The sequence below is a fragment of the Aplysia californica genome, unplaced genomic scaffold (assembly GCF_000002075.1).
Source record: "Aplysia californica isolate F4 #8 unplaced genomic scaffold, AplCal3.0 scaffold00055, whole genome shotgun sequence".
Taxonomy (NCBI): Eukaryota; Metazoa; Mollusca; class Gastropoda; order Aplysiida; family Aplysiidae; genus Aplysia; species Aplysia californica.
Window position 1 is genome coordinate 858,354 of NW_004797325.1, and position 14,857 is coordinate 873,210.

General features: G+C 38.2%; 1 protein-coding gene across 1 annotated transcript in view; it reads left to right on the forward strand.

Annotated features, from left to right (window-relative positions):
- Positions 1–374: 374 nt before the first annotated feature.
- Positions 375–14,857, forward strand: part of LOC101863962 (phytanoyl-CoA dioxygenase domain-containing protein 1) — a gene marked incomplete at its 5' end in the record, with an annotated part of 28,349 nt that continues 13,866 nt past the window's right edge. Inside the window, 7 exon segments of the mRNA XM_013079529.2 lie at positions 375–512; positions 2,544–2,619; positions 4,059–4,106; positions 6,457–6,512; positions 9,723–9,785; positions 10,580–10,601; positions 11,285–11,410. Of these exon segments, the coding sequence (XP_012934983.1) occupies positions 375–512; positions 2,544–2,619; positions 4,059–4,106; positions 6,457–6,512; positions 9,723–9,785; positions 10,580–10,601; positions 11,285–11,410 (529 nt within the window).

The window sequence follows — 14,857 nt, forward strand, 5'->3', positions numbered from 1 at the left end:
CCTCCAAGTATTAGTTTCCGAAAAAAACAAACTTCTGTGTGATCTGAGTCAATTTATGTTCTGCAATGTCGGAACTATTTCTGACAGTTTGCTATTTTTTTAGGGATTGTTAAAGTGCCTTTACTTTCCAAATGTAGTAAGAACATGATAATATTTATATAGACTTTTGTAGTAGGCATAATGTTAAATTGTTTAACAAGCAGTTTAGTACATGTATAGTGTATGGTTAGGCCAGGTTAAAGCTCTTCGTCTCTGTGCTTACAGAAGACAGGGCGGGAAAAAGGTTGTGGAGAGGGAAAAAGGAGGTTTTTGGGAAAGAACAACATGCATTACTATCAATTGTTCAAAATCAGTAAATATCTTTTTGTCAACAGCTCCAAGAAAATGGATTTGCCATTATTGAGAACTTCCTCAGCGAGGAAGAAATATCTTCACTGAAAAGCCGCATGCATGAAATTGTCGAAAATGTGAATCCACAAGAACATCAGACTGTTTTCTCTACAACAAATCAGGTAACTGTTTGAACTGTGTAAAATCTGCTCAATGTGTAGTAATTTACGGGGAACAAATGGTGACATTCATTGTCAAGAGTGTGTGTGTGTGTGTGGTGTGCGTGTTAGGATGTGAAGGTAAGCCCATGGATCAGGAAGTGATTACACGAGATGTTTGGATGGTGTGCTTTGACCATTATTGGTTATATCGTCATGATTGTGATCTGAAGTAAAAACAATTTTTTAAAACAAATAAGTTTTATTAGTTGGAAGGCTTGTTGGCATCACTTCTTTCTTTTCCCTTGCTTCAACACTGAACAAGACATACTGCTAGTATCAAGCTGCATTGTGACTTGTCATACATTACCTGTAGAGAAGTATTAGTTGTGAGGCGCTAGAACTTCCTTGAATCTAGTTGTGTAAGGGTAGGTGTGATCCAAGACATTGTCGTTCTGCATTGGGCCATTATGTGGTAATGATGTTTGTGTGCATGTGTGTATAGGCTGTATCATGTGTGTGTATGTGTAGGCTGTATGTGTGTGTGTGTGTGGGTGGGCATGTGTGTATATGTGTGTGTGTGCCTTTGTGTGTATGTGTGTTGGTGTGTGTATTTGTGTGTGTGTGGGTGGTCGTTTGAACATAAAGGTATGGATTGGGAAGTGATTGCCCAAGAGGGGTACTTTTTGTGCACTGACCAGTGTTGGTTACATGTTATGATTGTAATCTGACAGAATCTAGAAGAGCAAATTAAAAAAATATTTTAAGATCTGTTGTAAATCTGTGGCATATCAGCATCTATCTTTTCCTTTCTCTTGCCTTGGAACTGAACAAGGAGCGCTCATTATCTGTCCTTCTATCCTTTTATTGATACTGTATGCTTTTCATGATGGCAGTGTTTAAATTTAGCTTCCGACTATAATACTGTCACAATTACTGCCCTTGATTTTTCATGCTTGACTGTACTATTGTAAGCACCTTGTGACATTGATTTACTTATTTTTCAAAATCACTTAAAAATGTTTCTAATACAGTGGAACTCGGATTTAACGAGCTCGGATTCAACGAGGGGAGATAGATTCCCTGTTTTTTTTTATTCTTTATAATCAATAAAAATAACCCGGATTCAACGAGCACTTAAATCAGCGAGCTTGGATTCAACGAGGTCACTTCCAGGGTGAACAGTCCCCGTAGACGTGGCTTCGATCATTTTTCTCCCAGAATGAAATTGATCTATTCCCGGAAACCATCCATTGCAACTGTATCGTGAACTAGGCTATTATTTTCTTATCCAATTGCATGAGACCAATCAGCGGCCTTTTTTCATACCAACACAATATGCGTTGTTTGCATGCGCACGTGTCTACTCTGGCGTGTGTCGGGGTTGGATGGGCGGCCTGCACACGGGTGACTGTGTACTGTGTGTGTGTGTGTCGCGGAAGGGGGGGGGGGGGGGGGGGCATTAGTGTTCCGGGCGTTAAACGTCGCAGATACAAACGCGTCACAGTCTTTTTTTTACCCTCGGCAACTGATCATTATTTCAATGATAAGCTAGTCTTGACGGAGATCTACGTATTGAATTGTGCACTGGTCTAAGGAATCATAAGTTGCCGTCTGCTAGGCTCTACACAGCAAAACAACTTTTAGTCCAGACAATCGAGATGACACAGGTGTGCATTTGATTTTAAACGAATCGGTCTTTTTTTCATGTGTAGGCATTTCAGGCACTACTTGTTACTTCTCTTTACACATTACTTGCTCAATGCCTGTAATTTTCAACACAAGACCTCATGTTTGTTATAACGAACACTCGGATTCAACGAGATTTTCGGTCAGGCCCGGCGACCTCGTTGAATCCGAGTTCCACTGTACACATACATTGGTTTGTTGGTGAGGTGTCATTCTGATCAGTAGGCCTATAATTTTCAGCTGTGATTGTTCTCAGTGTTCTCTGAATGAGTCACACTGTCTTTTTCTTTTCATGTTGAAATCATTATTCGACTACTTAAGTCGCTGTATATAAAAAAATTTCATGCTGTGTATTTTGTGTTTCAGACAAGAAATGATTACTTTATGAACAGTGGTGACAGAATTTCTTTTTTCTTTGAAGAAGGAGCCATTGGCAAGGAAGGTAGGGTTTGATTGTGTGCTAAATTACTGCTTTTTGTCAAAAAGAATATAATTATAAATATATGAATAAAAGTAAAAGATTATCTTACACCACGTTTGGGCCGAAAGAAATTATTTCAACCCTTTGAGTCCTGTACGTAAATCATTGGGTAAGTGCAGGTGAAGAGAAATAGCCATCAACAGGAGCTGGGAAGAACGTAATTTTTAAAAATCATCATCATCATCATCCAGTGCCAGATCTGCGACAGACATCGGCGATCATGGCTCTCCATTCATTCCTTTGCTCGGATACTCTCAAAAATGCTACGTTTCTCTGATCTTTTCCTGTTACCCATTTGTTTAGGTTACCAAGTATGTTGTTCTGGGCCTTCCCCTGCCTCGCTTGCCCTCAATATAAAAAAAAAAAATTACCTCTTTTCTTCCAATCTTATTATGATTTTGCAAAGATTTTGATCATGATGTAAGCTGTGAGGCAGACATTAGGATCAATATATATACTGGAAATAAAATTATGCCCGTTATTAACTTTAATGAGAAGTTGACCATCATGCAACAATGAAAAAAAAGGGAAACAAAAATATTTTTTTAAAACACCTTTTCTACACTAGATCTACACTTTGGAATAATATAATGTTAGTTTTCGATGGAATGTGTCACAACGGGCTGGAATCAAATGCTCGTCAATTTTTGGGCTTGTTGAGTTATTGGTATCATCTTAAAGTTTATTCGTTTGTCTATATAATTCTGTGGAAAAAAATCCATCAATCTTGAATAAAATTTGATAAATTTTGTGTTTGATGAAGATGGGTTCGCCTTGTTTCAGAAGTAGAATTAGCGAGATAAAATGACCGTCAAAGTTTGGCGACTTCCATGGCTTGAGAGTCCATGGAAACTGGAAATTTACATTTTTTGGTGCTTTTAATGAACATTTTTCGGTAACATATTCATAGAAATACAATTTTAAAAGGACATGAAAGTTCTGAGCCAAAAAAAGAAAATTTGATAAAAATTGCACTACGCCCCAAAAATTCAAGTATCTTTGATTTCATCTTTTGAAGAGTGCTTGATTTCACCATGCTGCCTCACAAATGTGTTTGTGATATTTACTTGTCAGCAGTAGTAGTTATTTTAAACTTAATACAAAACTCTTAGATTAGAACAAATGTACACAAGGTGACAGATATTGAGAATGCAGAGAAATACACTGTGCTCCCTGTTGTGGCCAAAAAAAAAAGGAAGTATTTGCACAAAATTTATGTTAATTAACAAACTTTTGATTTGTTATCAGCATTGAAATGTTTATTTCCTCGAATGTCTCAGTCACTTCTGCTGACATCCTGAGTCCCATTCACTCTGGATTGGCCCTAAATCCATGCCTTTTATAAATTTATGTTTTGATTTACATTATTATTAAAATATTGTTTCCTACTTTACCTTCAGGTAATTTGCTGGTGGAGAAACAAATGTCTATAAACAAAGTTGGACACGGTAAGATCTTAATTGATACAATATCAAAAATATCTCTATTTAAGACTTTTCACTGTTTGATTGTTCGAAATGCGTTGTTTGTCAAAATGTCTTGTCCTCTTTTATTTCCCTATCAATGCTTGCCTTAAAGTTAGAAGTGTTATAATGCTTATTTTGTAATTGTGTATCCGTCTGAAGGCTCATTATGATTTAACGATAATTCCTTTAGCTAAGTCGTTCAATCTCTTTGCTTTTTCAGTCACACCAGGGACCAACTAAGCTGCCATCTGTTAGATGGTAGAATACCTTTCTTGTGGGTACCATGTCTGCTCCAAAAGAAGCTGGAATTGAACCCATGACTTATGAAAGTCCAGTTTCTCTCCTTTGGGTTAGGATCATCATCACCATCAAGTGCTTGATCTGCGTAAACACCAGCGATCATGGTTCACCATGCATTCTTTTGCTTGGGTGCTCTCAAAAAAGCGATGTTATCCTTATCTTTCCTGTAAGCCCCCTGTCTAGGCTTTCCAAGTAAGCTGCTTTCGGTCTACCCATGCCTCATTTGCCTTCAGCTTTAAAAGTGAGAGCTAGTTGTTTAAGGCTCTTATCTATTCAAGTGTCTCAGAAACTGCATTTGTTTCTTCCTTTGTATCAGCGAGTACCCCACGCGGCTTCTTCAAGTACAACTTCATTTGAAGGGCTTTAAAGTGCAACATGTGCCTCATTGCTAATCCAAGATTTTGAGGAACAATAGTAAAGTTTCCAATGTGTCCATGAAATCAGAGATAAAAATCTATACATGTTCCATGATGTTGTGGGATCAGGCGCTCGTTAATTTTTGGGCATTTGGAGTTATTGATATCATATAAAAGCTTATAAAATTCATTTGCCTTGCTTTCAATGGAAAAAAATACCTATCTATCTTGAATAGAGGTCAAGATGATTACGATTGAAGAGGTGGGGTCGCCTGGTTTCAGTCATAAAATTTTCGAGAAACTGGCCACCAAATTTAGGTAACTTCAATAACTTGTGAGGCCCTGAAAACTGAAAAGTTACGTATTTTATGCCTTTAATCGTTTTCAGTAAAATTCACATAGAAATATGTTTTTGATAAGGAAATAAAGGTGTTTAGCTCAAGAATTTACAAAATTTGAAAAAAAAAAATTGCCAAACTGACGGAAAAATGTCTGTTTCTTCAATTTTATAATTTTGACGGGCGCCTGATTTCACCACGATGCCTCACACATAGCAATTTCAATGATAATGTAGCATTCCCTTAGATACAACAATGATGTATGAGATATTTTAGGGCTTCTGGTTAAAAAATAATGATTTTCTTAGCCATTATGTATTTGGCGTTTGGACACTTTTTGCCCATAACTTTATATTTTTTTAAAAGTGCTTTTCGTTAAAAGTAGCACTGTTGCTGCTGATTCTACTGTTTGTAGTGAGTTGATCTATACACAGACTGATTCTAGTTTTATCTATGTTGATAGCAGTCTGTCGTGGTCAAACACTTGCAGGGTGCTGGTTTGAATCTGATGAATCATTTCAAGTTTCTTGGATTTCAAATATGACAATCCCGTACCCTCAAAACTCTGTCTCCTGACAATAGATTTGTAGTCTACTGTTTATAGGCATTGACCACGTAAAATAGGCTATATTGCACCAGCAGCATAAATGAACGTTAACAGCACATTGTCAGTGATAAAGAAACTGAGAAATCTTAGTAGAGGGACGTGGACAATTTTTATTCCCACCTGAACTTAGACGGGCAAAAGATTTCAAAAAGCTGAATCTGTTTCAACAGCGACAAGAATAGAAGAATCAAAAGAAAACAAGATCTCAACATTCCATTTGATTTTACCTTTTAATCAGGTATCAAATTTTTGATACAGTACTAGTAGTAATACAAATCGGGCTTTGTCAACATCATAGTCTTGATAAAGTTAGTTGTGGATGGGTTTATTGTCAACATGTTCAAGGAAAATAGGATTTAAAAATCAGTTAAAAGAATACCACCATATATAGTATGCAGGTGAGTGATAAGATAAATGCAACATGATTATATTATCCGTTGTGGAATATGGATTGTTGGCAGGCCCCACGGTGTGGTATTGCATGTCTACTACTACTATCAATCAAATGGAATGGGCATTAAAGGATTCTTTTTTGCTGTAATGAGTATAGAGAGGTTTAGTATTTAATGTTTCCTTTGAGAATCAAAGGTGTAGGATTGGTTGTTTTTTTAAAACGGTTTTGATTTCATTTGTTTGTGTATGTGGTGGTAAAAGGGGGGGGGGGGGGGGGGGGGGTGGTGTGATATTGTCATACTTTTTTTAACTTGCATTTTCCATTTTTGTACTTTCAGCCCTTCATTGCCAAGATTCAGCTTTCAGTAAAGTCACCCAAAGTGATAAGATTAAGGTGAGAGAGAGAAAGAGAGAGAGACAGAGAGAGAGAGAGAGAGAGAGAGAGGGAGGGAGGGAGGGAAGGATGTCCTTGTTGTCCAGGAATTTGTATCGATGGTCATACAGTTGTGGTGGTGTGCAGGTATAAACAATTCACTACAGAACTCTCTCTGTTTGGTGTGTCTATTATTGACATAGTCAGGGCTAGTGGCAAGGTTTTCCCTAAATCAAATTAGCTGATTAGTTATATATATCGCTAGCCGCGTGATTCAACTGCCTAAGTGCCAAGAGACAAATTTTTCAGGAGAAGCAAAAAACTGTTTTATTTCTTTATGCTCGTACCTATGAATCTGAAATTCAGATGAGGTAAGACGATGGTCTGTAACTTACTTTTATGAAAAAAGCTTTCTTACATAAGTTACTGGACATAGAAGGTCCAGATCTACTAAAATCTGCATGTATTCAACTGCCTAAGTGACAGTATGACGGCACCTAGACATTTGAATCACGTTAATCAACGCCACTCTACGAACACCAGTGGTCATTTGGTCGTTTGAGTTATCGGCAAAAGCAAATCATAATAGTTTTTAAAGTAATTATAAAGTTAAAAGTAATTATTTTAGCTATTTGGTTTGGACTTCTGGGGCAGGATTGTTTTTGGCCTCATGGAGTACGTAAAAAAGACCATTCATCTTGACGTTCAATTTGTACCGTATTGTAATTGTTTTTGTTCAGTGTGTATCAAAAGCAACGAACGTTTGTGACAACGGGGTCGTTTTTGTTTCAGCCAGGTCTGAATGGTCCACAAATCGAACATCAAAGGTTAGGAAGGGGGGGAGGGGGAGGTGTTGGGGCGGGGTATTGTCTTGCTTTCTTAAAAACTTTCAAGATTATCCGTGAGTACATAGACCATACCATTTTTCAGGGACCTTTCGATTACAGTGGGCTGTCCACTCATTTGCGTTTGTTATTTTTCAAGGTATTTGTGTTCAATGGTTTTGTTTTATCTGGTACAAATGTCGCTGATTGCATTTGACAAGATACTGTTGTGGTCTGATAAGTACAGCCATCACTATACATACATGTGATGAACGTGGCGTTTATTGTCAGTAGGCTTTTCCAGGAAGTTACTGACAAAAGAAGAGAATTCATTGGCAATCAATGGTCCTCCTTGGTGCCAAACGTGACAATTCACATCTTTGGTTACCAAATTTTTAAAAATATGGGCAGATAATTTGGTCTTGTTATGATATAGTGCTGCAGATGTGTTCAGCGGCGTACTAACAAATCCGCTTCCAAGTCTATGCACACTAGACGTAATCTCTGGTCCCATTCACTGGGTTTTGGGCAAGCTTCTTGTTAGATTCTCTTTCTTACCTTGCATACATTGATCCTTCCGAGATACTAACAACAACAGGTTGCTCTTTTTGAATATCTCTCTAAAGTCGTCTGGGACAATGTGTCTGTGTGACTCTTTCCCTTTTCTTTTATACCCTCTCTAAAGGCTTTGAAAGTAGTAGTTAAGATAGATTTTGCCTGTATTCTGTCTGTAGTAATGAGAAAGCAATTTCGTCAAGTTTGTCGAAGAATTTCTTATCACAAAAAAGCTTGTCCTCTTCTGTTCTCTGGTAATTTGACAATCATGGAGCTCCCATCGTCAAGTCAGGTAAACTGTCTTTGCTACAGTCATGAATAACCACTGTGTGAGGACAGTTGCATACAAACTCATTGTTTTGCATGTAGGTAGAATGTATGAGATTTGTTTCAAATTGAAGTGTACAGCTGGAAAGTTGAAGTTGAAGGTTTGTTGAAGAGAGAATTTTCGAGGCGAATGTGTTTTTGAGTTGCTTTTTTTCGAGTGACAAATTAAGTATCATCTACCGGGCACTGCTCAACTAATCAATGATTCAAGAATGGTAGGCCTACATGACAGATACAGCAAGGGGCGCAGACTTACAGCAAATTAAGAAACGCGAAAAGTTGCTATAAAAAATATTATCCATTAGTTCAACCGAATTTGAAATAAGTGCCCCTTAGCTGTCAATCACAGACTTTAAAAAAATTCATTCGCCAGCAGCGTTTGCCACAATTTACCGACTTGGTCCAGTCAGTATTAACATATTCTTTGATGCCATTTTGTCCTTCTCAACTACACTTGGACTACCAAACCTAGTAATAGATTACGCAAACTGCCTTGACAAAATCATCTGGCTATCGATAGGGTTCGATCTGAGTCGAAGCTAGCGAAGGCAGCAGTTTGTTTTGCTGTTACTTTCAAGTCTATTTTGACAAAGGCCATAGTCATGTGGGTCGCTCTGCCTACGCGACAGGTGAACACCTCAACAAGCCACTGAATCTGTGTGATTCAACTGCCCGATCGCCACCAGGCTGCAAAACTGGCACTTGGGCGGTTGAAATACGTAGAAATTGGGGACTGGTGTGATATAGGCGATTGATCTATTGAAAGATTGAAACACTTTGCAGTAATCTTTCAAACTCGGAATTTTAACATAAGGTGTATCAAAGGCTGTACTACATAAAGGGATCAAAAAGTGATTTTCGAAATTTTTGTCACTTAGGCGGTTGAATCACGTGGCTAGCGATATATGTGAGGCAGTGTGGTGGAATCAGGCTCTCCTCAAAATAATCAAAGTGGAGAAACTGGCATTTTTCCGCAGGTTTGTGAATTTTTATCGAATTTTTGGCTTTTGGCTCAACACCTTTCGTGCCCATTAAAGAACTCATTTCTGTGTGGATTTTGCTGAAAAACGTTGATTGAAGGCACAAAAAATGTGAATTTTCTGTTACCACTGTCGCTTAAGCTAAGGAAATAACAAACTTTGGGCGGACATTTTCTCACTAATTTTACCTCTGAAACCGGGTGACCCCCACCTCCTTCATTTGCAAATATCTTGACTTGTATTCAAGATAAATGGATATTATTTTCATCCAAATAAAGACAAGTAAACAAGCTTTAAGATGATAGCAATAACTCTACATCCCCAAAAATTGACGAGAGCCTGATTCCACCACGTCATGACACATATAGATATAAATATATAAAATAGTATTCCACTCACTGTTGCCACCTTGTCAGGAGCTGACGAAACCAGTGTGGGTGGTTGGAGAGTGACACTGTAGGTTGTATTTCCTTTGTTTCATGCTGTCGTTTCTGTTTATCTGTCTTACAGCGGTTATTGATTTTTCAGCTCCTCCTCTATTTCAGAACCTTTCCAGAGCCATTGGTTTTACAGACCCAGTGATTTGCCAGAGTATGTACATTTTCAAGGTAATGTAAGAAGAATTACTGTGAAGAGCTTTTTAAAGATATTCTTTACATGCTCATTTAAGGAAAGATTGTAGTCTGTTATCCATGCTGGTAGCTATTTGTGTTATTTTTTTTTACATTTGTAGAGTATAATAATACAAAAAATATGAGGCAAATAAATGTCTCCAAAAAAGCTCACGAACCTGGTTAAAAGCAATTTTGTCTAAAAAGTTTTTTAAAAAAAATAAACGCTGGCTGCAAGTGAATAATCTGTATCAATTGTATTCCTTCAATCTGGACTTTGCAAGTGGTAATCTGTGCCTTGGAATGTGTTAGCTGCAAAAGTGAAAATTCTGTTAAATGTGGTCTGTTTGCGCCAACTGTTTAATTCTTCTCGAGTGTTGCAATTATTTCCTCAGACTAATGTTGACTCACTTTCTTACTTTCGTATTCAACAGAGATATTACAAGTTACTTATTTCCAAAAGAGAAAATATTGCTGAATTGTCCTTTGTTTATCACTGTTTACATGGACTTTTTATTGTCGGTAGGCTTCTCCAGGAAGTTACTGACAAAAGAAGAGAATTCATTGTCAATCAATGGTCCTTCTCCTTGGTGCCAAACGTGACAATTCACATCTTTGGTTACCAGATTTATTAAGATATAGACATAATTTGGTCCTGTTATGATATTTTAATGATATTTTATTTTAAAAGAGGTGGGGGACTCTACTGAAAATTAATCTCCATTAAATTTTTTTGTGTGAATGCTGATGGTTCTTAAGTTTTGAAAATTTATTTCTTTTTCTTTCCTCAGCAACCTAAGATTGGTGGAGTTGGTAAGCCTTGCTGTCATCTTATGTTCACTAGTCCTACCTGTTAACTTCTCTTCTAATTTGCACAGTTTTATGTTGTCTAGAAGTTGAGCTAATGATGGATGAAAAGGGGGTTGTTGAGAGATAATAGGCTTTGATTAACTAGAATAGGGGGCACGGGAATATATGTCCATATAATTGACAGCTTATGTTTTACATAAAAACTTTTTGACCGCCATAGCACTCTTAGTATTGTTCTGGACTCTGATACACCTGACCCAAGTTCAGATCTCTGATGAAGTTGCATGAGATTTCCTTGCTCAGTCTTTTCAGAGATGAAAGTTAAATCTGAGGTTTTCCTCCTTGAAATAGCTGTTCTGTCTTCAAAGGAGTATTTACAGAGTTATAGAGCACAGATTAGTGCATGTATACGTCTGTAAGGAGGGGAGAGGGTAAGAGGGGTTAATTATTTCATGGTAGTCACAGCCATTTGAATTCATGATTTTGATGAGCTTGGTTATGGCCATGAATGCACCTTATTGATTTCTTTCAAAAGAAAATCTATGAGGGATGATGCACTTTATCTTATTTTGTCATTTTTTCTTGGTTTCCTTTTTTTTTTTTTTACTATGTTATACATGCAATTATTGATAATATTATTGTTATTATTATTATCATTATTATTATTTTTACTACTTTCCCCTTAGTGACTCCACATCAAGACTCGACTTTCCTCAACACCAGCCCCAAGCGTCTGGTTGGTGTGTGGATTCCTCTGGAGGATGCTCTCAAGGACAACAGCTGCCTCTGGTTCATCCCTGGCTCGCACAAGAGTATGCTCACTTGTCTTTTGGAAGTCATTATGATGTTTTGTCATTAGATATATTCATTTTGTCATTAGTAAGTTCATTCTTAACGGCGCCTGTGACGTAGCAGTTAGGCGCTTTGCTGAACTTGCTAGCAGGAGACCTGTTTTCGCTTCCTAAGTGGGGAACATTTTTTTTATCAAGTGTCCGCAGCATCCTGCTGGGATGTTGTATCCCTCTCGGCCCAGCTTGGCCCTGCCAGGAAGCATCGGAAGCGCGCCTCTTAAATTATTAACATTTTTGTCTTTTGGGGTGTAAAAAACACCCACATCTCAACTCTTTTTATCCTAGCCGTACCCCCACGGACTCTGTACCAGTCCTGGGGCCGCCACGCCGTATGAGTCAGAAGTCAGTGCGTATAGTTCAAAGTGCTATATTTCTTACATTTACTCTAAGATTTTAAGGAAATTTGGCAGTTATATTAGAAATTGAATGTAGTTTTTGTAAATGTACGTGGTTAGGAAATACACCAATAGCACTATGTAGATTTTGAGGTGTATTCCACCCTCGAACTTGACCCTGATTGCCGCGCCCACGACGTCCCAGTGGATTTTATAGATCTAGATCTAGCCCTACCCATTGAGCACGAATTCCAGCTGACCCCTTCACCATGATCTGAATCGCTATTAGATGAGTCTAAGTCCTGTTTCTTATCATCCACAACGGAATTTAGGGCACTTATTTCAGAGTCACTTTCATCAAATTAGTATCATTTCCCCTCACAACCCAGCGCCACTTCAAAAAGTACTTCGTCGGTCGTGAATGTGCGTCTTCGAGACATCTTTCAAGCTTCTACACCCATCAAAAACAAAGAAACAACTGTTCATAGGAAAATTAAAATATTCAGACAGAGCTAGCATCGCCGTATTTGCGTATTTTGGTAATTACAAGCAGAACTAGCTTCTTTGACGTGACCGTATCGCTGTTCCGAGAATACTCGTAGCCCGGACTGGTCCTCGTTACGAGTAGGCCTATACTCGTAGCCCGGATAAAAAGAGTTAAACCTGTAAACAAATTTTTTGAGATCATTCTTTCAGTGATTCATTATTCATTCCTCTGATTTTTTAAAGAAAAATTTGTTCTGTTGGGTAGATTCATTTTTCAAAGATTCTTCATCTTTAATTATTTCTGTTATGTAATTACTCTTAATCAATCTTATTCTTTTAAGTTTAACTCACTCACTACCATGCCCGAACCCTGTCGGGTGATCCGCATAGACCACTGCCTGCCAAACCCGAAACCCACTCCGGTGCGTTTTTTCTACTATTTTTCAAACATACCCCGACGTGTTTCAGGCTTGGCTGTGGGAAGTAGGCGACATAAACCAGTTTAGTTTAGATTCCGCTTTGTTGCAGTAACTTCCCTTTACTGAGTTAGTTAAAAATCAGACTTTTTCAAACTCACCCGAAACGAACTAAAAACTACTAACACTCAGTTACGATGGCGACGGCGTCTCAACGAGGTCGGAACATGTGAATTGACGGACCCATTCGTCAAAAAAGGGTCAGATTTAGATCTTTTTGCAAATGATAGTGATGATGAACCATCATACAGAGTTGATAATGAGTATAGGGAAGGAAATAGGAGAGGTGCGGACACAAGGGAAGATGAAAATTGTGCTAGATCAATCAGGTGTTCCCCATGCTCGGACCAATGATCCGATGCTTCCCGGTCACGGTTCAGGTCCGTCACGCAAACGTCAAAGCTCACACAACATAGATTTAGACCCCAAATGATAGGAATACAGCTGACATAGACCCTCCTAGGTCTACACAACAAACTTCAAATAGTGGCACCCCTCCCCCAGTTGCCATGTCCCGTCCTGCAACCACGCACCCTGATGTTGATGCTCAGGATGGGTAGACTCATGATTATATACTTAAAATTTGTCATATCTTTTCATAGTGACTCTTCAACATTTGTCAGTTGATACAACATCTATTTCTTGCAGAGACAAAGACATAAAGGCATGCATATCGACTGAATGTACCAAGCACCTAAATGTTATGTAAAAGTTTTTTTTTCTCGATTTTGCCACATATTCACAAACACATAAAATTTGTTGAGTATGTTTCAATGTTATTGTCTGTGGAAAAGTTCAATGCTGAACACAAAATAATAAGCTCACAGTGAGGTTTTGAAGATGGTCCCGAAAGCCAGGCATTCTTCTGTTACCCTGCCCAGAAATGCCTGGCAGTGAGTGAGTTAAGCATGCCAGGCAGGAATTGTCAGTAGACATGTGTTGCTGATATGACTATGCATTTAACTTTATTCCAGCTACAGAACAGTGTTAGACATAGATCTACATAGTGCATTTAAGGCCAGTCTGTGGAACCTCGCTCCTGGAAGACCTAGTCAAATCTGGTTCCAGCAGTAGGCCCTACAGTGTATTATGCAAATAATATATGCACGGACATGCATTTAAAGGAAGTGTATTTTTACACAAAAAGTGCTTTAGTAGTCAATTGTCTACCATACCATTAAGGTATTTCAGTTGTCAATGCTATTCTAAGCCTTATGTAGAAAATGTTCTTTATGGAAGGAAAAAGAAGAAAAGAACTCTTTATTTGAAACTAAATCGCTCTGTTTTGAGGAAGTTGAAAGAAGGTAAAAATTAAAGAAGGTTTTGTTGTGAGCATGGTACTAATTCAAGTTCTCTGTCAAGTGTTTTGACATACAAGGAGAAGAAACTAACAGCCATAGATTAAGAAACACTGAAACTAAAGACAAAATAAACTCATGAACTAAAAAATAATGATAAAGTACTTAAGGTGAGGTTCACATGTAAATATAAACAAAACATAAACAAGCCTGACTGGGAGGGGGGGGATGTGCCGAACTAAGGGAAGTAACCCCTCGTACATGACGGACATTTTGGGGCACTTTTGATTCTTTCCTTCAATATTGGCACGTTCAGGGCCGATGTCCCGATCGATCAGAAAAGCTCACATTAGTCGCACCTTTCTTTCACCTAACTCTGATTTTAAAAAATTGAAGATCAGGCCTGAGGAGTAGGTTGGATGCTAGTTTCACCACGTATATGCTTAGCAATGCCAATCGGGCTTTCCCGTGCGGCGAAAATTTGGTCTCCGTTTGCGGGTGATTTTTGCGGACCCGGCCAAAGCGTAGGTGACTAACTTTGTCAACCTCGGTCTGCTCTATTTCCGAACCAATCCGAATGAAACTCGGCAACCAATCAGAAAATAGGGCAAACTAATGATATGTGGACGTTGAAGTTCGTACACATAAACTAACCTATACTTTTGGTGTTGGGAACACTTTCGTATCAGGTACACCGAAAACTATAAGGAGTTTGAATTTCAACGCCGAGATGGTAATAGATCTATCTATCCTCTATTGTGTGCTCAAATTTGAACGTTCTGTGTCGAGTAGTTGTTTAGACCCGATCATAAA